Source organism: Anolis carolinensis, chromosome 1 (genome assembly GCF_035594765.1).
Source record: "Anolis carolinensis isolate JA03-04 chromosome 1, rAnoCar3.1.pri, whole genome shotgun sequence".
Lineage (NCBI taxonomy): Eukaryota > Metazoa > Chordata > Lepidosauria > Squamata > Dactyloidae > Anolis > Anolis carolinensis.
Window position 1 is genome coordinate 56,182,138 of NC_085841.1, and position 25,517 is coordinate 56,207,654.

Below are 25,517 nucleotides of genomic sequence, written 5' to 3' on the forward strand. Positions count from 1 at the left end.
AATTTTCATTTCCAGCTCATTTATCAAAATAATTCATACTAGCTGTGCCCAGCCACGCGTTGCTGTGGCTTATGGGAATCCTTTGTTGGCCAGGTGGAATAGCATTGAATAGCCTTGCAGCCTCAAAGCCTGGCTGTTTTCTGGAGTAGCTGGAGTAGCACCCTCAATCAAAGAGGCCTGGCTACTTCCTTAGTAAGGGAATCCTTGTTTGGCCAGCTTGAACTGCACTGAATAGTCTTGCAGCTTAAAAACCTGGCTGCTTTCTACATAGGGCATCCTTGCTAGGCCAGGTTGAATGGGACAGAGTAGCCTCGTGGCTTCAGAGCTTGGGGGTTTTCTATCTAGGGGAATTCTTGGTTGTTTGGGCATTTGTTTTTTGTATTATAATTTTCACTGTTGTTGTCCTGTCTGAGTCGCTGTTGCTCTGTCCCTTTATTGCAGTTGTGTCTGTACACAGTTCTATGCATTGGCTTTGCTCCTCATGGGAGATAGGGATTGGATGGGTCTGTTGATGCAAAGCTTTGCAGTGGTATTCATGTTGGTTACTATTGTTTTGCATTTGGCTGAAAGTGGTGAAGCTAGAGGGGGTTTATGTCCTTGTGGAGTATTGTCTATGTTTGGTGTGTTAATTCTTGTGTATTGGGGGAAAGTATGAATGATAGGCAGGCTGCTTCCTGGTTTGGGATTGTGGGAGTCGTTCAAATGGAGGCCCATTTTGTCTGAGGAGTGCTTTATGGTGCTTATGGAAATGGCCTTGCATCCCTTCGGAGGGCGTGTGGTAAGCAAAGTGAGGCGTTTTTCAAGTAATGGCAGCGTTGCTTTGTCCCTCTGGTCTGTTTCGCCCTCCCTCCCTCTGCCTGGCTGCGTTGCTTTCCCCTATTGCAGCTTTAAAACACTTATTTTCTTTGAACTCAGTCATGGACTTTGAGAGGAGGGGGGAGGAGGGAGGGAGGGCGGAAGAGAGGGGTGGCAAAAGCCACGCCGCCATTACTTCCTAAATGCCTCAGCTTGTAAAAATAATAATAATAATAATAATAATAATAATAATAATAATAATAATAATAATAAAAATTGCACAGACAGACTACAAACAGAGGCACAACTATGTGGCCCAAATGATTCATTGGAACTTATGCCTCAAGTACCACCTGCCAGCAGCAAAGAACTGGTGGGATCACAAACCTGCAAAAGTATTGGAAAATGAGCACGCAAAGATACTGAATCCAGACTGACAAAGTTCTGGAACACAACACACCAGACATCACAGTTGTGGAAAAGAACAAGGTTTGGATCATTGATGTTGCCATCCCAGGTGACAGTCGCATTGACGAAAAACAACAGGAAAAACTCAGCCGCTATCAGGACCTCAAGATTGAACTGCAAAGACTCTGGCAGAAACCAGTGCAGGTGGTCCCGGTGGTGATGGGCACACTGGGTGCCGTGCCGAAAGATCTCAGCCGGCATTTGGAAACAATAGGCATTGACAAAATCACGATCTGCCAACTGCAAAAAGCCACCCTGCTGGGATCTGCACGCATCATCCGAAAATACATCACACAGTCCTAGACACTTGGGAAGTGTTCGACTTGTGATTTTGTGAAACGAAACCCAGCATATCTATCTTGTTTGCTGTGTCATACAACGTCGTTGTGTCAATAATAATAATAATAATAAAACTTTATTTATACCCCGCCACCATCTCCCCGCGGGGACTCGGGGCGGCTTACATGGGGCAGAGGCCCAAACAACATAGAACAAAACATAGGTAACATAATACAAATACAAAAAAGCCACGTCGCTATTACAGGGAGTTTGAGAGAAGGAGGTTGGAGGAGGGAGGGAGGGAGGAAGAGAGGGGTTGGAAGAAGCTACTCCGCCATTACTTTCTAAACGCCCCAGCTTGTAAAAACTCACGCCTCTATTATTGCCTAAAAGCCTCAGTGTGTAAGAAGCCACGCCGCCATTGCTGCAGAAATGCCTCAGTTTGTTCCCCAGATGGCCATGGAAGGGCTGCCAGGTGGTTTCTTGAACTATTTGAAGTACGACTCCCACAGTCCGAATTCACTCCCATTGTACCCAATAGCCGGTTAGGGATTGTGGAAGTTGTTGTTCGCCCTACCTCCCTCCTCCCAGGCGCGTTCGCGCTATGTCCTTTTAGCAATGTTCCTGGCAAAATTCTAAGACAAAAAGTTTTTAAAAGCTTGAAAAGGGGAAAGCTTTCTTTCACCCTTTTTTCTCTGTCTCAGATGTGGTTGTTTAGGGCTATTGTCCTCATCCACAGCGTTACGCAATCCGCCGGGCCGGTGGTTGGGATGCTCGCGTGCAGCTGCCTTTCATACATGTCTGTCTTCCAAGGGTGGGTACTGCTCCGCGCATGCGCATACTGCAGTTTTCTGGTTTTTTGGGATTTTAAGTGACTTCCAGTTTGAATTTTTTTTTTTTTTGGTTTTGCTGTCTAAACACAGCAGGAATGACCATGTCTTTTGTGGCCAAATTTCGCGGGTTTGGGGTGTGTAGTTTCACTGTTTGCTTTAAGTTAGAAATGGTCAGAACATTTTTATATACAATAGAGTCTCACTTATCCAACACTCACTTATCCAACGTTCTGGATTATCCAACGCATTTTTGTAGTCAATGTTTTCAATACATCGTGATATTTTGGTGCTAAATTCGTAAATACAGTAATTACTACGTAGCATTACTGCGTATTGAACTACTTTTTCTGTCAAATTTGTTGTATAACATGATGTTTTTGGTGCTTAATTTTTAAAATCATAACCTAATTTGATGTTTAATAGGTTTTTTCTTAATCCCTCCTTATTATCCAACATATTCACTTATCCAACATTCTGTCTGCCCATTTACGTTGGATAAGTGAGACTCTACTGTATATAGATTACTGTAGCAATTTGGCCAACTCTTGTACTTTTTTCTTATCTATCTTGATATTCTCTAGTTCTTTTTTCTTCATCTCTGAACCTAGTGTCTCTAACTGTATTTTGTAATTTCTTTTGCACCAAAGAGCATTTTGTTGAATCAACAACCCTTTTATAACTGTTTTTCCCGCATCCCTGACAACCGTTTCAGCCATGTTCTCCTTAAGGTTGTCTTTCACATAATGTTGTATTCCTATCCTAATCTTTTCCTTAATTTTTGGGTCTTTCATTATATAATCATTTAATCTCCAAAACTTCCGCCTTTTATTTTTAACAACATCGGATTACACCCTAGGTAAGTATGCCACCTTTTAAGTTTTAATTATCAACTCGGTATCTATGGGAGTAATATGAGCATTCTCTTCTGTCTAAATTATGTATTCTCCATAAGTCATTTAATTTCCAGTGTTTTAATCCACCTAATAGTGATCTTGGGAATCTTCCCTCCTTCCTGTCTTTTTTCCTTTCATAATTTCTATCTACATTTTCTATCTATTACTCCATTAAAGTCCACCAGTCAGATCATTTCCTTATCCCCAAAATCTGCCAGGATAGTGGACAGTTTTTTATTTTAAAACTAGCTGTGCCCAGCTATGCGTTGCTGTGGCTTATTGGAATGCTTTGTTGGCCAGGTGGAATAGCAGTGAATAGCCTTGCAGCCTCATAGTTTGGCTGTTTTCTTCTTATGGGAATCCTTGTTTGGTGAGCTGGAATACAATGGAACAGGCTTGCTGCTTGGAAGGCTGGGTACTTGCGTTCTAGCGGAATGGTTTTTTGGGCTACTAGAATTGCAATGAATAGCCTCACTACTCACTAGGGGAATCTTTGGTTGGTCAGCTTCAATAGTACAGAATAGTATCGCTGCTTCAAAACCTGGCCTCCTTCTACCAAGGTTAATTCTTTGTTGGTCTGGTTGAATTCCACTGAATAGCCAGTGCCTGGCTGTGTTATACCTAGGGGAATCCTTGTTTGGCAAACTGGAGTAGCACCCTCAATCATAGAGCCACTTTGAAGCCTGGCTACTTTCTTTGTAGGGGAATACTTGTTTGGCCAGCTTGAACTGCACTTAATAGTCTTGCAGCTTAAAAGCCCAGCCGTTTTCTACATAGGGCATTGTAATGATGTGGCAGGGAGGAATCTTTATATCCCACTGCTGCCACCAATTTGCAGAAATGTGGGGTAGAGGAGGAATCTTTGTATTAATTATATTATTATATATTTAACTATATCGCTGCCACCAATATAAATATGTTTTATTTAACTGTGGCCACCAATTGTGGAGATGTCAGGCGGAGGGGAATTTATCTTCTTTATCCTTCTTATTTACTTTAGATGGTAACGTTAAGTTAGTATAGAATATATGTGTGACAGAGGCTTGGATGTTGAAAGAAAATTAAGAAGTTTATTTCAGGCACAGAGCTTAGTGGTTACAGTAACTTCTTTAAAGGCACTTAGATAATGGTTGCAAATATAACTTATGATGAATATACTTTCAAAATACTTGCTCCTTTCCTTGAGCAGTCTAAACCTGATCACTTTGGATCTAACTGGGATTGCTTCCCCTTTACTACTCAGACTCTACAATTGAACCTAAACAAGTCACTTAACTTGCGTAATCTGACCCAATTAGAGATCTGAGTTTCCCTGGTTTCCCTAACCTGGAACCAGTGTCTTCCCTGAGACTAAAAATCACAGACTAAGATTTGAACTTCCCTGGTTTACCTAAACCTGGAACCAGTCTATCTCCTGTGACTCTCAGATCACAGACTAAACTGTTTTTTAAAACATTCCCTCCTTTTCTTCCAAACGGCGGTTGGCTCTACCCTCGTTGCTATAGCAACCTGCCTCAGAATGCTGAGCTGGTTACCATCCCCCACGTAATAGTAACTAGTACTTACCCTTTTAAACATAGCCAAACATGACTTTTAAAATGAAATTAAACAAACATGACATCTATAAATCAAAACAAAAACACACTTCTTTACAGGCATCCTTGTCAGGCCAGGTTGAATGGGACTGAGTAGCCTAGTGGCTTCAAAGCCTGGGGGTTTTCTACCTATGGGAAATCTTGGTTGGCCAGGATGAACAGCACTGAATAGCCTTGCTGCTTGCAAGCCTGGCAGCTTTCTACCTTGTGGAATCCTTGGTTGGCCAGGTTGAATAGCAATTAATAGTCTCAGTGCAGCAAGTATGAATGCTGCAATTAGTTACCTTGATTAGCATTTAATGGCCTTGCAGCTTCAAAGCCTGGCTGTGTGATGACTCATGGGCCATGTAGTCCCGTTCCCAGTACTATTGTGGCAGACGAAGAGGAAAACTTGGGTTTCCCACCGTTTCAGCCAGAATTGGAGCCCTTGCACCTGCAGGATGTTTGCCCTCCAGAAGCCAGCCAAACAAGCCTTGGGCAGAATTCTCCCCCGTTCTCTCGCCGGGATAATTATAATCGAGATAGAGGCGCTAGGGAGGCGAATCGCCGAAGCGCCAGGATCGCTGCCAGACAATTAGCTGATTAAGCCTGTTTCCCTTGGGAAATCTTAAGGAGTCATGCATCTGGACATAGTATGGGTTTCACTTCTTGTTCCCCAGGGAAAGTGTTCCTTGGCGGGAAAACAAGATCCTATATAGGTGTTTACCCGCAAGGAGATCCTTGCGGAGTCAATTCGTCAGCTTCAGGAGTGAGATCGTGTGTAGACTACGCTACTCCAGTTCCTTGTTTCCAGGACCTTGTTCTCGTTCCAGCCCTGCCTTGTTCCCCGTACCTCGCCACGGATTTCGCCACGGACCCTGTTCTTGTTCCTTGCTTTTGTTGCCTTGAATCAAGCCTTGTTTGCCAAGAATCTAGTTTGCTCTCCAGCCTTGTTGCCAAGCTCCATTGGACTAAAGGACCCTGTCATTTCCCCACACTTTGCTCGGCAAAGTGTGTGTTTCGGTTATTGGATTATAACTTTGGACTCTAATATATCATATTGGACATTGATTTCCTGGACTATATTTGACCTTTCCTGAAAGGTCTACTTCTGAACTATATTCTTCACTTGTTTTTATTGACTTTATATATTCCCTTAATAAAGATATTAGATAGATTCTGGTCTCTGTGCATGGTTATTGGTGCTCTGCAGCCTGGGTCCTGACAGTTTGACTCCGCCACCCTAAGCACCAATTAACCTAGTCCAGAATGTCTACAGGAGCCGGGGCGGGAGCCCAACCACTCAGCTACACCATTTCCAAGGATGAATTAGACAGAATCCGTGATACACTCCATACGCAGGAGGGAGAAATACGGGGCTTGAAGGAACGAGGTCTCCGGCTCCCTGCCCTGGCGCTTCCAAACAAGTTCTCTGGAGAAGCCTCCAAGGTTCATGTTTTCCGTCGCCAATGCCAGGCCTACATAGAAGCCCGTCATGCCGAGTTTCCCCAAGAAGATGTCAAGGTGGCATGGATTTACAGTCTCCTAGAAGGGCCAGCGGCCAATTGGGCGACGGCGCTATTTGATGCGGGCTCCACGCACCTAAGTTCCGCGCAAAACTTCCTGAACCACCTTAAGGCGACTTGGGGGATCGAGGACAATGTGGAGGCGGCCGGTCATAAACTCCGGCGCCTTTTCCAAGGGGACAGGCCGTTGTCCCAGTACATAGCCGAGTTCCGGGTGCTGGCCGAAAACACCGGTTGGAATGATATAGCCCTCAGAGGACAGTTTCGTGAGGGTCTCAACTTCGAGATGCAGGAAGAAATCTCCAAGGTGGACCCCCCAAACACTCTTGAGAGACTTATTGATCAATGTTTACGGGCTGAAGTCCTGCTTGCCAACAAAAAACAGTGGCTCCGAGGCCAGAGTGGAAGAGCAGGAGTGAAACCTCCCGCTTCCGCCAGTATTCAGCCACGTCCAGTGTGGAGACCCCCACCACCAGCCCCATACCCGAGAGGAAGCGAGGAGGAGCCGATGCAGTTGGGCAATGTGCGTCCCAGATTAGATGTTGCCGAGAAGGCCCGCCGCCAACGTTTAAACCTCTGTTGGTACTGCGGGAACGGGGGCCACTTCGCCAGAGAATGTCCAGCCAAGAAAAAGCCCGCCGCTCGCTTGGCGGCGGTGTCCTCCACGGAGACGGAGACGGCCGAGGCGGCTGGCGCAAAGCCGGCGGGGGAAGCCAGCGACCGGGCGTAGAGAGGCTCGCCAACCCGGTCAAGAACCCCACTCAAGAGCCGCAAACCGGAGTCTTATTTCTCCTAGTGGTCACATTGTGGTCAGTGAAAAAAGGACCCGTCATGATCCATGCCATGATAGACTCAGGAGCAACAAACAACTTCATCGATAGAGAGTATGCCGACTCTCTGGGATTACAATATCACGATTTCAAGAACGCCCGGGTGGTGCAGGCAATCGATGGCCGTCCCCTAAAGACGGGTCCAGTAAGTCAATGGACCGAACCCACCAGGATGTGGATAAGGGAACATCAGGAAGAGATTTCCTTCTTTGTTACCGAGGTGCCCCACTTCCCTGTGATTTTGGGAATTCCATGGCTGACGCTCCACGATCCAAACATCTCCTGGACCAACAGAGAACTACAGTTTGCTTCAAAATATTGCCAAAACCATTGCCTAGTAGCCAAGGTCTGCCATGCCACAGACGCCGAGACCATCATCACCTTACCCAAGAAATATTCAGACTTTTGGGATGTTTTCAATGAAAAGGAAGCCGAGAAACTACCCCCACATAGACCATATGACTGTGCCATTGACTTGGTGGAGGGGGCCCCGATCCCGCAAGGACACCTCTACTCCTTGACGGAACCAGAGCAAGAAGCTCTCAGGGAGTTCATAGAGTCAAATCTTCGCAAGGGATTCATCAGACCCTCTCAATCCCCAGCTGCCTCCCCGGTGATGTTTGTGAAAAAGAAGTCAGGGGACCTACGCTTGGTTGTGGACTATAGAGCATTGAACAATATCACGAAGCGGAACCGCTACCCCCTGCCTTTGATCTCGGATCTATTAGACCGACTTCGAGGGGCCAAGGTTTACACCAAGCTGGATCTCCGGGGGGCTTACAATCTAGTTCGCATCAGGGAGGGGGACGAGTGGAAAACCGCTTTCCAGACTAAATTCGGATTATTCGAGTCCCTGGTCATGAATTTCGGTTTATCCGGAGCTCCCGCAACGTTCCAGCATTTTGTCAATGATATTTTCCAGGATTATCTAGATCGGTTCTTGATCATTTACCTAGACGATTTTTTGGTGTTTTCTAGATCACAATCGGAGCATGAGAAACACGTCAGATTAGTGTTACAACGATTGCGGGATCATGGACTATACGCCAAGTTGGAAAAATGCGCTTTTGATCTGCAAGAAGTAGATTTCCTGGGATACCGCGTCTCGCCACAAGGGCTCTCCATGGACCCGGCAAAGGTTTCAGCAGTATTGGAATGGCGGGCACCAACTAACAAGAAAGAAGTGCAACGTTTCTTGGGGTTCGCGAACTACTACCGCAAGTTCATTCCAGACTTTGCCCCTGGTCTGACCCAATCACCAGCTGCATCCGTGGAAAACAGCCTTTCCGCTGGACGGAGCAAGCAGAGAAAGGGTTCCAGCAACTAAAGAAGTTATTCACGTCCCAGCCAATTTTACAGCACCCTGATCCTAAAACCCCTTTTGTTGTGCAGGCTGACGCCTCCGATGTGGCAATTGGGGCTGTACTCATGCAACTAGTGGGAGAACATCTTCATCCTTGTGCTTTTTACTCCCGTCAACTAACAGCCCCAGAGAGAAATTACACTATTTGGGAGAAGGAACTTTTGGCCATAAAGGCAGCCTTTGAAAATTGGAGACATTGGTTAGAAGGGGCCAAATTTCCCATTGAGGTTCATACTGACCATCGCAATTTGGAACATCTAAGAACTGCCCGCAAGTTAAATCAGAGGCAGCAGCGCTGGGCTTTGTTTTTTGAACGTTTTGACTTTCAGATCCATTATGTAACCCCAGCTCAGACCAAGCAAGCAGATGCTCTATCACGGAAACCAGAGTATGCTGCAGGGCGCAGAGAGACCTTCGAATCCCAATTGCTACAGCCCGAAAACTTTGCCACGCTCACAGTAGGAAACACCAAATCCACTGCAGTTGAACCATCTCCCTTTACTCCGGGACCCCTTTGTGCTCAAGAAATTAGAGCCAGTCAACAGGCGGATGCCTGGGCTCAAGATCAAATTCGCCAAGGACTACGTTTTCCCTTCTCACTTAAGGATGGGCTATTATGCTACAGAAACCATGTCTACATCCCTCCAGGACCAGGCAGAGAAAAGGCACTTCACCTATGTCATGACTGCAAGCCAGCAGGACATTTTGGACTTTTTAAAACCATGCATTTGATCCTAAGAGATTTCTGGTGGCCCAAGATCCGCAAGGATGTAGAGAAATATGTCAATACCTGCCCGGTATGCCAGCGTTCCAAGACAAGAAGAGAGAAGCCCTCAGGGCTACTGCATCCCCTTCCTACTCCATCTCGTCCATGGGAGATAATTTCTGCGGATTTTATCACTGACCTACCACCTTCCCTTGGATTCACCACGATCCTAGTGGTGGTGGACCTTTTTACCAAGTTGGCCCATTTCATTCCCTGCGATGGCCTCCCCACGGCCAAAGAGACTGCAGATTTATTCCTTCAGCATGTTTTCAGACTACATGGATTGCCCAAGAGTTTAGTCACAGACCGTGGATCTCAATTCACCTCTCGTTTCTGGAAGGCACTACAAAAACTATTGGGCATAGACTCTCGTTTATCTTCAGCTCACCATCCCCAAACGGATGGGCAAACTGAGCGCACCAATGCCACTTTGGAACAATACCTTCGCTGTTATGTAAACTACCAGCAGGAAAATTGGGCTTCCCTGTTACCTCTGTCAGAGTTTGCCTACAACAATGGTGTCCAGGCTTCAACTAAGGAAACCCCGTTCTTTGCAAACTACGGATTTCATCCACGTTTCTTTCCTCCTGTCATTGAAACCTCAGAAGTCCCCGCAGCGGAGGACTGGCTGCAAGAACTCACAGCGGTGCAACAACTATTGCTCTAGCAACTGGACCAAGCCAAGGAGGACTACAAACGCCACGCCGACAGTCATCGCCAGCCGGGCCCCGAAATCAAGGTAGGAGATCGGGTTCTACTGTCCACTCGCTTTTTGCCCTCCCACCGTCCCTGCCGGAAGTTAGATGCCCGTTTCATTGGTCCCTACCCAGTGGTGGCGCAACTTATCCCCGTGACTTTCAAGCTCCAACTTCCGCGCTCTATGCGCATTCATCCAGTGTTTCATCGCTCCCTGCTCCTTCCGGCGGATGGTGTACGCCCTGATACGGACCGCCCGGCTCCCACCCCTGTCTTGCTGGACGGGGAGGAAGAATTCAAGGTTCAGGACATTTTGGATTCTCGCTTCCACCGCCGCCGCCTTCAGTATCTGATTGACTGGGTGGGTTTTGGCCCCGAAGAATGCTCTTGGGAAGACGCTTCCACAGTTCATGCCCCCGACTTAGTCCGCCGCTTCCATCAGGCCTACCCTGCCAAGCCGCGGCCCCGCGACTCGAGGAGAGGGGCCATGTTTGAGGGGGGCCTTGAGGGCGGGGATAGTGTGATGACTCATGGGCCATGTAGTCCCGTTCCCAGTACTATTGTGGCAGATGAAGAGGAAAACTTGGGTTTCCCACCGTTTCAGCCAGAATTGGAGCCCTTGCACCTGCAGGATGTTTGCCCTCCAGAAGCCAGCCAAACAAGCCTTGGGCAGAATTCTCCCCCGTTCTCTCGCCGGGATAATTATAATTGAGATAGAGGCGCTAGGGAGGCGAAGCGCCGAAGCGCCAGGATCGCTGCCAGACAATTAGCTGATTAAGCCTGTTTCCCTTGGGAAATCTTAAGGAGTCATGCATCTGGACATAGTATGGGTTTCACTTCTTGTTCCCCAGGGAAAGTGTTCCTTGGCGGGAAAACAAGATCCTATATAGGTGTTTACCCGCAAGGAGATCCTTGCGGAGTCAATTCGTCAGCTTCAGGAGTGAGATCGTGTGTAGACTACGCTACTCCAGTTCCTTGTTTCCAGGACCTGGTTCTCGTTCCAGCCCTGCCTTGTTCCCCGGACCTCGCCACGGATTTCGCCACGGACCCGGTTCTTGTTCCTTGCTTTTGTTGCCTTGAATCAAGCCTTGTTTGCCAAGAATCTAGTTTGCTCTCCAGCCTTGTTGCCAAGCTCCATTGGACTAAAGGACCCTGTCATTTCCCCACACTTTGCTCGGCAAAGTGTGTGTTTCGGTTATTGGATTATAACTTTGGACTCTAATATCTCATATTGGACATTGATTTCCTGGACTATATTTGACCTTTCCTGAAAGGTCTACTTCTGAACTATATTCTTCACTTGTTTTTATTGACTTTATATATTCCCTTAATAAAGATATTAGATAGATTCTGGTCTCTGTGCATGGTTATTGGTGCTCTGCAGCCTGGGTCCTGACAGGCTGCTTCCTTCCTGGGGGAATCTTTTGTTGGGAGGTGTTAGCTGGCCCTGATTGTTTCTTTTCTGGAATTTCCAATTTCCCTGTTTTCAGAGTGTCGCTCTTAATTTACTGTCCTGATGTTAGATATTATATTGTTCTGTTTTATTATACCACAGTAAATATTATATATTATATTTATAATTTTACATCATCTTCTTAGAACTGGATTATATGAGGCCCCTTCTATACAGCTGTATAAAATCACACTGAACTGGATTATATGGCAGTGTGGACTCAAGATAACTCAGTTCAAAGCAGATACTATGGATTATGTGTCTTGGCATTCTGGGTTATATAGCTGTGTGGAAGGGCCTTGAGTTTACATTGCCATATAATCCAGGTCAAATCAGATAATCTGTATTTTATAGGCCATGTGGATGAGGCCTAAGTGCATTCTGTCTGTGTCCTGGGCGCCATTTTGGCTGAGGGAGTTTCTAGGATATGAAGGGGCGGGGCCTAAAGGCAGTGGGGGGCCTAAAGGCAGCAGGGCCTACCTTTCTGACTGTAATTTGGACTATCTTTCTAAGTTTTTTTTATTGAAAGACATAGATTGCATGACTATGTCTCTTGTGGCCAAATTTGGTGTGATTTGGTTCAGTGGTTTTGTTGTTTACTCAATAGTAAAACCACACATTACATTTTTATATATATAGATAGATTGCTTTGTATTAGGAGTATAAATCCCTACTAGTAATATTTGCTTGTATTGATACCTCACTTTAACAATTAGTTTTCTACCTTCTTGATATTCATATATTTTCTCTGGTTCTAAATCTTTATTTATATAAAACAGCACCCCATTGGTTTTCTTAACAACTACTCATGTATTAGCAGGAATCTAAAGAGAGTATCTAATTAAAGAAAAAGAGAAGTGGAAACTCAAAGGGAGAGAGGAGATAGAGATAAATGATTTGTTATGTTTCTATCAATTACATGATAGATTAACGAAAGAGCCAAGGGTAGGGTTTTCAACTAGAAAATCACTGCTAGAGAGCATCATTGAGAAGGGTAACAAAATTTTTATCTCCAGATTATATAAATACATTTTAGAATATAACTTAGATGACAATCAAATAAAAACTGTGATGATTTTGTGAGCCAAGAATTTAGGGAGAAATATTGATTTGAAGAATTGGGAATATCTCTGGAAAAGGGGGTTTAAATTTTCAATAGTTGGAGCAATTAGAGAAAATATGTATAAAATGTTTTATAAAAGGTATATAACCCCAGTGTTAATGGCCAAAATAGATAAAACTTGTCGGGGGAATACTGGAGGTGCAGGATGCAGATAGGTTTTTTATTTCCATGTCTGGTGGACCTGCAATACAGCACAATTTTTTTAGAAAAGATGGTTATAGAAACAAATAATATGATCACCAAAAAGGTTAAGAAAAACTCAGAAATGGGCTTTTCAGGATTATTCAGAAAGAGAATACAGCTTTGTCACTGCAAGACTAACAATAGCAAAATCTTGGAAGGGGGATAAAGAGTTATGCAATGAAGATTGGAAAGATACATGGCCAAAGTAACAAATGGTATTAAGAGGAGGAAATAACAAAGAATTTGCAAATAAATGGAGGCTGGCATTTGGATACAAGGGTAGATTCTTCATAGATATGGGATCCACACTGAGTGGTGTCGGAGGTCTTGGGTGGTAAGTTCATGGGTGGGGGGTAAGAGGGATATGGGTTCATTGAAAAGTGGTAATTGTATAGTTATTAATAGCTATTCTATGATTTGCATTTGATTACTGTATAATGCTTTGTTATTTTTTTTACTTTTTTTCTTTCCTCACTTTATGTATGCTCCTTTTTCTATTTTTTTTCTTTTTTCATATACACAATAAAATTTTTTTTAAAAAGAGTATAACAAAACAGATGTGCTGATGGAGCTGCCTCAACAGGAGAACAGTGAAAGAGACATTTTTTCCTTCTTACTGCAATAAAAAAAAAACTATCCCAGAGAAATAAGAAACCACCTGGACTCCAACAAATCAGTGCATCAAGACAGCATTCAATCAAAAGAATTCAAATATGACATTTCTGACCATCTAAAAAAATAATAAAACATTGTGTAATTAATTAGGCCTTATTTCTGGAAGATTCGAATGTAGTAAAATAGAATGGTAGTGACTAAAAATAAATTTGAAAAGGGTGGTCATGGAAATTATAAACTAGAAACTTTTTATACTCACAGCTCATTCAACTGCCAGTGCTACACAGATGTATTTGATAATTATAAATTCTGTAAACATAGAATTATGCTGAAAAACGTAAATGAACATACCCATCGTTGTACAATGGAGCAGTATACATTTTTTGTCCAAAAAATGTCGAAATAGTTGGTGACTCTCCCCAATTCCAGAACTGCTTGCTAAGGGTCTTAGAATACTATTTATATGAAATAAAAAAAGTTAGCAATATATTGACACTTAAAAAATTAATTTTCTAAAAGATTTCCCTTAAATTTTAATATAGATTTTAGTAGAAAGCATAATTTTTAGCAGAGAGATGCACATTAATAACTGTAGATTTAATACTAGATGACACGTTGTTGCTGTGGGATATTTGTTCTTAATGCAAAGCTTTACTTTTTAATCTTTGCATATAAGAATAAATAATTCAACATGAAATTTTCCCAAAATTCCCAAAATATAAATAATCTCATAGTGGTTCATCTTTTTTTTCTTGGGCTGTTACAGAAAGGGAAGACTTTTTTTTTCTTTTAACAGTTGAGAAAATCTGTGAATATTCTTTACATTTGTACTTATAATTGTAGATTAACACATAATAAGATTTGCTTTAAGATGGGAGACAATTGATGCAGACATGGAATGTATATTCATTCCTACATGCCTCCAATAGTCAGTGCCACTGCAGTTTTGGTCAAAAATTACCACATATTGCAACCAGAAGTAATAATACTACTTTATTTTTATATCTCGCCACTATCTCCCCGAAGGGACTCGGGACAGCTAACATGGGGCAAAGTAGTTTCTGATTGGAAAATCCAGGCTTATCTAGGCTTGTGTTGTTTTCTTTAAAATCAAATATCTAGCTCCAAGACTAGCAACAAACCTTGTCAGGGAGTGTTTTTCACCATGAAAGTTTCTGAAGTCACAGAAAAGGCTTGGGATAATATGGTCCCCGAAAAGTGTTGTGTTCCAGGCTCTACCAGTAACAGGGCTGAGGTTTAATTAAAGAAAATCAAGGTAAGCCAAGACCATATTTAATTACAAGATACAAAGTCTTGGATCTTTCAAGGTCTGGTCAAAATAACAGAATTGTAGCACACAGACAAAGTAACAATGTACACTACCATGGTTAAGGGGCCAATTAATGTAATAAGAGGAAACCAAAGTCAGAGTTCCAAAGTCAAACCAGATAGTCAGGGATACAAACTTTTATCATGAGATCTCAGCTGCTGTCCTTTCAGCAAGCCCTCATAGATAATCCCAGAAGCCTGTGATGCTTTCTTTGAGGAGGAGGTAGGATTATCCCCTTCCAAGCTTGTTCCAAATACTGGAAGAGTCCTTCTCTGTTGGCAACCTGCCCCCCGCAACAACAGAGCCAAGCCATACAAACTGCTGGCCATGACACCAGGATGCTGTCCTCACCCTTGTGTTTAAATACCGTATATACTCGAGTATAAGCCAACCCAAATATAAACTGAGCCACCTAATTTTACAACAAAAAACTAAGAAAACTTATTGACTCAAGTCAGGCCCGTAGCCAGGATTTTGTTTCGGGAGGGGCTGGGATTTTGGTTTTGGGGGGGGGGGGGCTGAGTCTGAGTGGGAGAGGGTCTACCCTAGCAAACCTTTTGTATCATTATCCCAATAGCCCCATGCATATGGAATATACTGAGCATGTTGACCAGATCACGATATGAATAAACATAACAGTTTAAATACTAAATGTTAGGCCTTCTCGCAGACCACCCTGACAATTTTTTTGGGGGGGGGGGGTGAAGCTCCTCAAGCCCCCCCCCCCCCCCCCCCGGCTACATGCCTGACTCAAGTATAAGCCAAGGGTGGGAAATGCAGCCGCTACTGGTAAATTTAAAAATAAAAATAGATGCCAATAAAATTATATTGAGGCATCAGTAGGTTAAATGTTTTTGAATATTTACCATATTTCAAAGAAAAACAGTAAGCTAGCTCTGTAAGTGGAAAAACAGGGTCAATAAAAACAATATGGTATCAATAATAACTTTAATAATAATAACAATAATAAAACTTCATTTGTATCCCGCCTTATCAATCTCCCCATGGGGACACAGGCCGGCTTCCAATAGTTACAAGCAAACATTCAATGCCTATATAAACAATGCAGAGCTAGATATAGATCTATCAGTATATATACAAATTTCACATATGCATGTCCCCCGAAAGTTTGTAAATCCCCTCTCTCTATATATGAGCATTTCCCTCCTGCAATATTTGCAAGCCTTATATCTATCTAGACATCTCTCTCTATATATGTGTGTGTGTGCATTTCCCTGAAATATTTGCAAGCCCGATAAATCTATATTCATATCTGGACATATCTATATATATTTGTGTCAGAACCCTGCTACTAGAGCCTGGATGTGGCTCTGAGTTTCAGGGTCACTGACATTGATAAGACACCTGCGTCCCAGGACTCGGAGGAGAAACGGCTGATGGACTTGGCGGGGAATTTGCGCGGGGTTTTACTGAGCGGGAAGAGACTGTTCAAATGAGGGGGAGGGTATATAAAGGAGGGTTGGCCGGAGCCTCCCATTCTTGGCTTTTCTGATGTTCATGTTTCCTACAGTAAAAGTTCCTGGTGATACCACAAAGAGTCTCGTGTGTTCATTCAGGAGCGGCTGTGGTGAGCTGACACTAAGCCAAGAATACGGACACCATCCCGCTGTAGCGGTGAGGTGTAACATGCAAGTGGAGGATGAAGAGCTCTTGGGCGCCGGAGGAGGAAGGTCGGAAAGGGCCACTCCCGAGACGGACGCTGAGTTCCACCAGCTGGCGGCCCTGGCGTCATCCACCGCTTATGCCCAGCCAAATGGGGTAACCCAGAGGCGCGGAGTGGTGCGGGGAGATAGCACCGGAGGAGAGGAAGGTTCACCTTCCCCAGGCCCGCAAAAGATGGTGTTTCTGGAGGAGAGGATGTCGGCGATGGAGACCACCCTGGCAGTGATGTCGAGGGCGATGGAGCGCCTGGCGGTTTTGGCGGAGCCGGAGCGAGGAAGGGAACTCCGGGCTAGCTCAATGTGGGACGTGAGCATGGGAAGCAGCCAGGGCTTTGCAGACCTCCCAGCACCGAAGGGAAGGGAAATGCGAAAGGAGCCCGGTGCCCGGCCCAAGATCCAAACGAGCCTGACACGGGTGGAGGAGAGTGACGACGAAGGGGAAAAGCCTCCGAGAATCCCGGCTACGCTCCCAACTGAGACCCTGGTGCCCCTGGCGAATGCCGGGCGTGGCACAGGACAAAGGGAAGCAGCAGCGGGGCCCACTGGCCCGCAAGGGGGCTTGCGACGGGCGGAGGATTGGGGATTGCCACCACAGGGACCCCTACCGAGACGAGAGGAACTAAGGATCGAGTTTGGGGGAGAGTCCTCTGAACTGGATTTTTTCCTGACCACGGTGAGGGGCTATATGGAGGACAATGCCCACACTTTCAGAACGGAATCCAGCCGGGTACGGGCCATTGGTGCAGTGTTGAAGAGGGGAGCGGCCAGCTGGTACGTTCAACTACACGCGCGGCGCGACCCATGTCTGGGGTCACTCCGACGCTTTATGGGGGCCCTGGAGACCCGTTTCCGAGATCCACTGGAGCAGATCCGGGCGAGGGAGGAGTTGAAGACCGTCTCCCAGGGGCAGAGGTCGGTATCTGAGTATGCGGAGGAGTTCCAATGCCTCGCTGAAAAGGTGCCGGAATGGTCTGCAGTGACAAAGATAGAACTCTTCAAAGAGGGGCTCAGGCGGGAGATCCTCTCCTGGGCGGTGCATCGTGATGAGCCTGACACACTGCGCGGATGGATTCAGCTGGCGGGGCGCATCGAGACATCGCTGGCCCAGGCGAGGAGGCACCGAGGAGGGCTACAGCAGCGGCCGCAGATGAAAGAGGGGAGCCGGAAGGAGGGATCAACCCCAGCCGGGAGGAGAACGGAGCCGACAGGGAACGTGAGCACCAGCAGGAGGGGCTGCTTCGTGTGCGGCCGTTTGGGCCACAGGGCTGCCGAGTGCTGGCAGAGAAAAGGGGAAGGCGGAGGCCCGCCCAAACCAAGAGCCGTGGCAGGGAAACGCGCCGAGGAAGAACCACCGATGAGGCACCACTCGGGGGGGTTGGTAAGTCAGGACAAAGCCATGATAGTGGTCCCCATTCAGCTGGAAAGTGGCAGCAAACAAGCAACCTGCAAAGCATTTGTGGATTGTGGATGTTCCAGGAACATCATCTCCCCTGAATTAGCCGAGGGATTGGGATGCGAAAGAACGAACCTAGAATCCCCAATAGCTTTTTCGCAGTTGGACGGATCCACAGCATCGGGATCATTAGCTAAGTACAGTGCCGAAGATGTAAAGTGTAAGATAGGGAGTTGGGAAGGAAAGGTGTCATTTGTGATATCACAAATAGCCAGCTATAATGTTATACTAGGCATGCCATGGCTGGGGCAGGCCAACCCGCAAATCAACTGGGAGGATAAGAGCATGATTTTCAGGATGAAGTTGGAAGGAGGGAGCCAGGAAGTGGAAAGGGAGCCGGGGAAAAGGGGGGAGGAAGACTCTATCAGGATAGCAGAACTGGCAGATAAATTACCCCCAGAGTATCGGGATTTTGTGGACGTATTTGATGAGAAGGAAGCAGACAGTTTCCCACCGAAGCGGAGAGTTGAAGTGAAGATAGAGCTAGTCCCAGGAGCAGAGCTTCCTAAGGCAAAAATATACCCAATGTCGGCTAGGGAAAAGGAGGAACTGAGAAAATACATTGATAAAAACCTAGCGAGGGGTTTCATAGAGCCTTCAAATTCCCCTCTAGGGGCGCCTGTGTTGTTCAGGCGCAAAAAGGACCAAACGCTGAGGCTCTGCATTGACTACAGGGGCCTGAATGCAATCAGTTCTGGAAATAAATACCCCCTACCTTTAGTGAAGGACTTGATCGCCCAGTTATCGGAGGGACAGATATTCACTAAATTGGACTTAATTGAAGCGTACCATAAATTGCAGATTAAACCAGAGGACAGGTGGAAGACGGCCTTCTCCTGTGCATTCGGATTATTCAATTATCGTGTGCTCCCTTTCGGTTTGTGCGGCGGAGGCGCCGCGTTCATGCAATTAATCAACGAAGTGTTGCATCCATTGTTGTACAAGGGAGTCTTTGTTTTTTTAGATGACATATTGTTAGTATCTCGGACTAAGGAGCAACACATAGAACTAGTCAGGGAAGTCCTGCAAAAGTTGAGAGAAGCAAAACTGTATGCGAAGCTTGCCAAGTGCGAGTTCAATAAAGACCAGATAGACTTTCTGGGGTATAGGATTTCCTCCCAGGGAGTGGCGATGGACCCTGCGAAGGTAGAAGACGTGAGGGGGTGGGAAGCCCCCAAAACACGGAAGCAGCTGCAATCCTTCCTAGGGTTCGCAAACTTCTATAGAACATTTATCAAGGACTTTGCGCGCCTCACTTTGCCATTAACGGATTTGTTAAAGACTAAAGGCAGGGGAGAAACAGCCAAAGTGAAGGCCCCAGGGGCCAAACTGACCTGGACAATAGAATGCCAGGAAGCTTTCGAAGCCCTTAAAAAGCGTTTTACTGAGGAGCCTGTCCTACAGCACCCTGATATGTCTAAAGCCTTTGTATTACATTGCGATGCGTCAGACCGGGCATATGGGGCAGTTCTGCTACAGAAAGACGAGGGGGGGAACCTGAAGCCATGTGGCTATCTGTCAAAAAAGTTTAGCGATACAGAAAAAAACTGGCCGATTTGGGAGAGAGAAGCCTTAGCGATTCTAAAAGCACTAGAGTGCTGGAGACACTTCCTGGAAGGAAGTGGAACACCGTTTGAGGTGTGGACTGACCATAGAAATTTACAGTATCTAAGATCCCCTCGTAAACTATCAGCGAAGCAAATTAGATGGGCCCAATATTTCAGCCGTTTTGATTTCAGACTCAGATTCTTCCAGGGGAAACATAATATACTCGCTGACGCTCTCTCTCGAATGCCTCAGCACGGGGGAGGAATTCAGGAATCTGAAGGGAGTATTTTTCTTGATAAGCAATGGGGCCTGGCAGTACTAACTCGAGCACAAGCGGCCAAAGAAAACAAACGTACTGCCATTTCCACGGGGGGAGGAGAAATATGGGAGGAAGAGTTGAAGCGAGCGTATGGAATGGACAAATGGTTACAAACAAACAAAGAAAAGGGAGAATTGTGTGGGGATTTGGTGTTTGTAAATAAGAAATTGTATATTCCTGAATGTTTAAGACGAGAAATGTTAAGGAAGTACCATGATAACAAGGGTGCGGGTCATCTAGGCCCCACCAGGACTATTAAACTGTTGGCCAAACAATGCTGGTGGCCCGGAATGAGGAAAGACGCCAGGGGATACGTCACGCAGTGTGAATTATGTGCAGAGGGAAAAACACCACCGGGGAAGCCCCAGGGGCTATTGCAGAAGGTGGTGGAGCCCATGAGGCCATGGGAATGCGTAGCCATGGATTTTGTAGGCGAACTACCCCCCAGCAGAGGCCACAGATACATTTGGACAATATTGGACCTATTCTCAAAACAGGCACACTTTGTGGCTCTGCCAAAACTTCCTTCAGCTGAAAAACTTGCTGATTTGTATGTGAAGCATGTATATCGCCTACATGGGTGTCCCGACAAGATAATTAGTGACCGGGGAGTCCAATTTACTGCAAAATTTTGGGGAAAATTCTTACAGCTGTTAGGAGCAGAAAGGAACCTGAGCTCGGCCTTTCATCCCGCGACCAACGGGGGGGTCGAACGTACCCAACAGACACTGTGCCAATTCTTAAGGATGTACACCAATTATAGACAGGATGATTGGGCGGACCTTCTTCCGTTTGCTGAGATGGCTTTTAACGGGGCCGTACATTCGGCCACAGGTCGTGCCCCATTCGAAATAGTATACGGACAGGAGGTGGCACCTTTCCCCAGGCTACCCGAGTGGAAGGAAGGGGAGGGCCAGACCGACGAGGAATGGCCGGCCAAAATCAAGCAAGGGTGGCAAACCGTGGTAGAGGCATTGCGGGAAACACAAAAGAAGTACAAGCTCTTTGCGGATCGTAGGCGCCGAGAGGGGGACAAATTGGGCGAAGGAGATCTGGTTTGGCTGAGCACAAAAAACCTGAAATTGGGGTTCCCATCCAAGAAATTGGCTCCACGCTATATAGGGCCATTCAGGGTAGCAAAAAGAATAAACGAAGTGACCTATGAGCTGAGGCTACCAAAGGACCTAGGAAAGGTACACCCGGTATTCCATTGCAGCCTGTTAAAAAAGTATAAAGGAACTCTGGACAGCGGAGAACAATAGTTGTGTTTAATCTTTTCCTTCCAGGACGAAGGGGAGGAGGACGCCATGTCAGAACCCTGCTACTAGAGCCTGGATGTGGCTCTGAGTTTCAGGGTCACTGACATTGATAAGACACCTGCGTCCCAGGACTCGGAGGAGAAACGGCTGATGGACTTGGCGGGGAATTTGCGCGGGGTTTTACTGAGCGGGAAGAGACTGTTCAAATGAGGGGGAGGGTATATAAAGGAGGGTTGGCCGGAGCCTCCCATTCTTGGCTTTTCTGATGTTTATGTTTCCTACAGTAAAAGTTCCTGGTGATACCACAAAGAGTCTCGTGTGTTCATTCAGGAGCGGCTGTGGTGAGCTGACATATTTGTGTGTGCATTTCCACCCTGTAGTATTTGCAAGCCCTATATATCTATATTCACATCTATCTATCTAGACATCTCTCTTTATATAGATAATTATATCTATATACGATTTGCAGAGACTTGCAGACATATGAGGGGAAAATTCATATATAAAAATAATGTATACATATAGATACAGATATACAGGTACATGGAAATCTCTAGATATCTATATTTGTATAGGATTTGCAAAGACCTCCAAACATATGAGGGGGAAAATCACATATAAAATGAATGTATATCGATAGATACAGATATGTAGGTACATGGGAATCCCAAAGGCTTGCAAGGGGAAATGCCTACTATATATCTGTAAGAGAGATTAACAAATATTTCAGAAAATATTTCAGGAAAAATGCTTTTATAAGATTAATGGATATATATTTCTTCTTCTTGACTTGCAAAGCCTCTCTCCCCCTCCTTTCCCTTTTCAAAACATTCCCTTGGTTAAGAGCGAGGGAGGCTTTGGAAAAGTAAACACACTGATAAGGGAGAAAAATATATCATATATTGCAAGCTATGGCCTCCAGGCTCTACTGCCGGCTTGACTTTGACACCATTATAAGCCAAGGGAGGCCTTTTCAGCTCAAAAAAAGGACTGTAAAACTTGGCTTATCTTTGAGTATATACGGTATATGTTCATAGTCTGCATTTTATGCTGGTGACTGCAAGCACCTCCAAGATGTTTGAGAGAGACATTCTGTGGATTAATATACAGACTCAAGTGATCCCGAAGGGGACTTTTTTTTCTTTCTAAGCTTAATTATCACATGAGCGAGCATGGCTGAAGAGGAGACCTGTGGCTCTGGAACTCCCTCCCCGGGGAGATTAGGCTGGCCCCTACTGCTGCGCAATCAGATAGTCATTTCCGACTCTTTGTGACCTCATGGACCAGTCCATACCAGAGCTGCCTGTTGGCTGTCACTGCCCCCAGTTCCTTCAAGGTCAAGCCAGTCACTTCAAGGATATCATCCATCCATCTTGCCCTTGGTCGGCCTCTCTTCCTTTTTCCTTTCATGTTCCCCAGCATCATGATCTTTTTCAAGCTTTCCTGTCTTCTCATAATGTGGCCAAAATACTTCATCTTTTCCTCTAGTATCCTTCCCTCCAGTGAGCAGCCTGGCATTATTTCCTGGAGGACGGACTGGTTGGATCTTCTTGCGGTCTAAGGCACTCTCAGGATTTTCTTCCAACACCACAGTTCAAAAGCATCCATCTTCCTTCACTCAGCCTTCCTTATGGTCCAGCTCTCGCAACCATAGGTTACTATGGGGAATACCATTGCTTTCACTATGCGGACCTTTATTGCCAGTGTGATGTCTCTGCTCTTCACTATTTTGTCAAGGTTGGCCATTGCTCTCCTCCCAAGAAGTAAACGTCTTCTGATTTCCTGGCTGCAGTCTGCATCTGCAGTGATCTTCGCGCCTAGAAATATAAAGTCTGTCACTGCCTCCATGTTTTCTCCCTCTATTTGCCAGTTATCAGTAGGTGTAGTTGCCATGATCTTGGTTTTCTTGATGTTTAACTGCAACCCAGCTTTTGCACTTTTTTCTTTCACCCTGGTGATAAGGCTCCTCAGCTCTTCCTCGCTTTCGGCCATCAGAGTAGTATCATCTGCATACCTAAGGTTGTTAATGTTTCTTCCAGGAGTTTTAACTCCGGCCTTGGATTCATCAAGCCCCGCACGTTGCATGATGTGTTCTGTGTACAAGTTGAATAGGGAGGGTGAAAGTATGCAGCCCTTTCCCAATCTTGAACCAGTCTGTTGTTCCATGATCTGTTCTTACTGTGGCTACTTGGTCTTTATACAGATTTTTCAGAAGACAGACAAGGTGACTTGGTATCCCCATGCCACCAAGAACATGCCACAGTTTATTATGATCCACACAGTCGAAGGCTTTAGAATAGTCAATAAAGCAGAAGTAGATGTTTTTCTGAAACTCCCTGGCAATTTGGTCTCTCGTTCCTCTGTCTTTTCTGAACCCAGCTTGTAACATCTGGCAACTCTCTCTCCATGTATTGCTGGAGTCTGCCTTGCAGGATCTTGAGCGTTACCTTACTGGCATGGGAAATAAGTGCCGCTGTACGGACGTTTGAGCATTCTTTAGCGTCTCCCTTTTTGGGTATGGGGATATAAATTGATTTTTTCCAATCTGATGACCAATTTTGTGTTTTCCATATTTGCTGACATATGGCATGCATCACCTTGACAGCATCACCTTCCAAGATTTTAAACAACTCAGTTGGGAATCCGTCGTCTCCTGCTGCCTTGTTATTGGCAATGCTTCTTAAGGCCCATTTAACATCACTCCTCAGGATGTCTGGTTCTAATTCACTCACCACACCGTCAAAGCTATCCTCTATATTATTATCCATCCTATACAGATCTTCTGTATATTCTTGCCACCTTTTCTTGATCTCTTCAGCTTCTGTTAGGTCCCTGTCATCTTTGTTTTTGATCATGCCCATTTTTGCCTGAAATTTGCCTCTGATGCTTCTGATTTTCCGGAAGAGGTCTCTTGTCCTTCCTATTCTATTGTCTTCTTCCACTTCCATGCATTGCTTGTTTAAAAATAGTTCTTTGTCTCTTCTGGCTAACCTCTGGAATTGTGCTTTTAGTTGGGCATATCTCCCCCTATCACTGTTTCCTTTCGCCTTCCTTCTTTATTGGGCTACTTCCACTGTCTCAGCAGACAACCATCTTGCCTTCTTGGTTTTCTTTTTCTTTGGGACGTACTTTGTTGCTGCCTCCTGAACAATGTTGTGGACTTCTGTCCATAGTTCTTCCGGGACTCTATTTATTAAATCTAGCCCCTGAAATCTATTCTTCACCTCCACTACATATTCACTAAGAATATTTGTGAGATCATATCTTGGTCTGTGTATTTTCCCCATTCTCTTTAGTCTGATTCTAAATTTTGCAATAAGAAGTTCGTGATCTGAACTACAGTCAGCTCCAGGTTTTGTTTTCACTGACTGGATGGATGTCCGCCACCTTTGGCTACAAAGGATGTAGTCAATCTGATTTCGGTGTTGACCATCTGGTGAAGTCCATGTATAAAGCCGTCTTTTAGGTTGTTGGAAGAGAGTGTTTGTTATGCACAGTGAGTTTTCCTGGCAAAATTCTATCAGCCTGTGTCCTGCTTCAATTTGTTGTCCCAAACTTGCTTGCTTGTGATCCCAGTTATCATTTGACAGCCCACCTTAGTATTCCAATCTCCTGTAATGAGAATAATGTCTCTTTTTGGTGTATTATCCAGTAGGTGCTGCAGATCCTCATAGAACTTATCTAATTCTGCTTCTTCAGCAGCTGTGGTTGGGGCGTATATTTGGATCACTGTGATGTTAAACGGCTTGCCTTGAATTTGAATTGAGATCATTCTATCATTTTTTGGGTTACTCCAGTAGTAGATCTGGTGGTCATCTTTTGTGAAGTGGCCCATTCCAGTCCATTTCAGTTCACTGACTCCCAGAATGTCTATCACTAGTCTTGACATCTCACCAATAACCACGTCCAGTTTGCCCTGGCTCATAGATCTTACATTCCAGGTTCCTATAGTGTGTTGATCTTTAGAATATTGGATTTGTCGTTCACCTCCAGCACCTTCAGCCGTTAGCCTTCCTTTCAGCTTTGAGCTAACTGAGTCATCACATCTGGGGCTAGTTGGACTAGTCCTCTGCTTCTCCCCAGTAGTATTTTGACCATCTTCCGATGGTATACCGACATTTCTCTGGTTGTACTGATCCATGTGGTTTTCATGGCAAGAATACTGGGGTGAGTTGCCATTACCCTCAAATCGAATAATGCACAATATCTATAATAATACAGAACAAAAATGTATGTGTATATAAACACTTGAAAACTCCCAAAAATTGTAATACAAATCAGGTTTCTACAACTCTATATTAGAGTACTTCTCTTCAAATTATATTGCATATAACAAAATAGCTCGTTATAGAATGCCACTTCAAACAGAGCCAGAGCTACTAATAAGAATCATACTAAGTCAACATAATTAAAACAGACACAACACCCGAGGAAGTGATAATGAAACAAGGGGAACAACCCGGGAGACCTTGTTGTATACCAGTTCTTGGCGTTGCGAATCAAATGAAGAATTCCTTTGAATACAGAAA

At 45.1% G+C, this 25,517-nt stretch overlaps 2 protein-coding genes across 4 annotated transcripts in view; one reads left to right on the top strand and one right to left on the bottom strand.

Moving 5' to 3' along the window:
• The window catches only part of catspere (catsper channel auxiliary subunit epsilon), a 162,149-nt gene that overhangs the window by 80,289 nt on the left and 56,343 nt on the right, over window positions 1–25,517 (bottom strand). For all 3 annotated transcript variants that reach the window (XM_062974766.1, XM_062974774.1, XM_062974770.1), the window contains exon 8: window positions 13,749–13,852. In XM_062974766.1, the coding sequence (XP_062830836.1) occupies window positions 13,749–13,852 (104 nt within the window). The remainder of the gene's footprint in view (window positions 1–13,748; window positions 13,853–25,517) is intronic.
• LOC134297382 (uncharacterized) lies at window positions 16,010–21,297 on the top strand. Its single transcript, XM_062974781.1, has 2 exons — window positions 16,010–17,787; window positions 21,016–21,297. The coding sequence occupies exons 1-2, from the start codon at window positions 16,240–16,242 to the stop codon at window positions 21,055–21,057; spliced, it is 1,590 nt and encodes a 529-aa protein (XP_062830851.1). The 5' UTR covers window positions 16,010–16,239; the 3' UTR covers window positions 21,058–21,297.

What these genes read in the sequence shown, in the direction of transcription:
- LOC134297382 (XM_062974781.1), top strand. Translation starts at nt 16,240, where the DNA reads ATGTTCATGTTTCCTACAGTAAAAGTTCCTGGTGATACCACAAAGAGT. An exon ending in GGCACCACTCGGGGGGGTTG is followed by an intron (nt 17,788 to 21,015) that starts GTAAGTCAGGAC and finishes TTTTCCTTCCAG; the next exon opens with GACGAAGGGGAGGAGGACGC.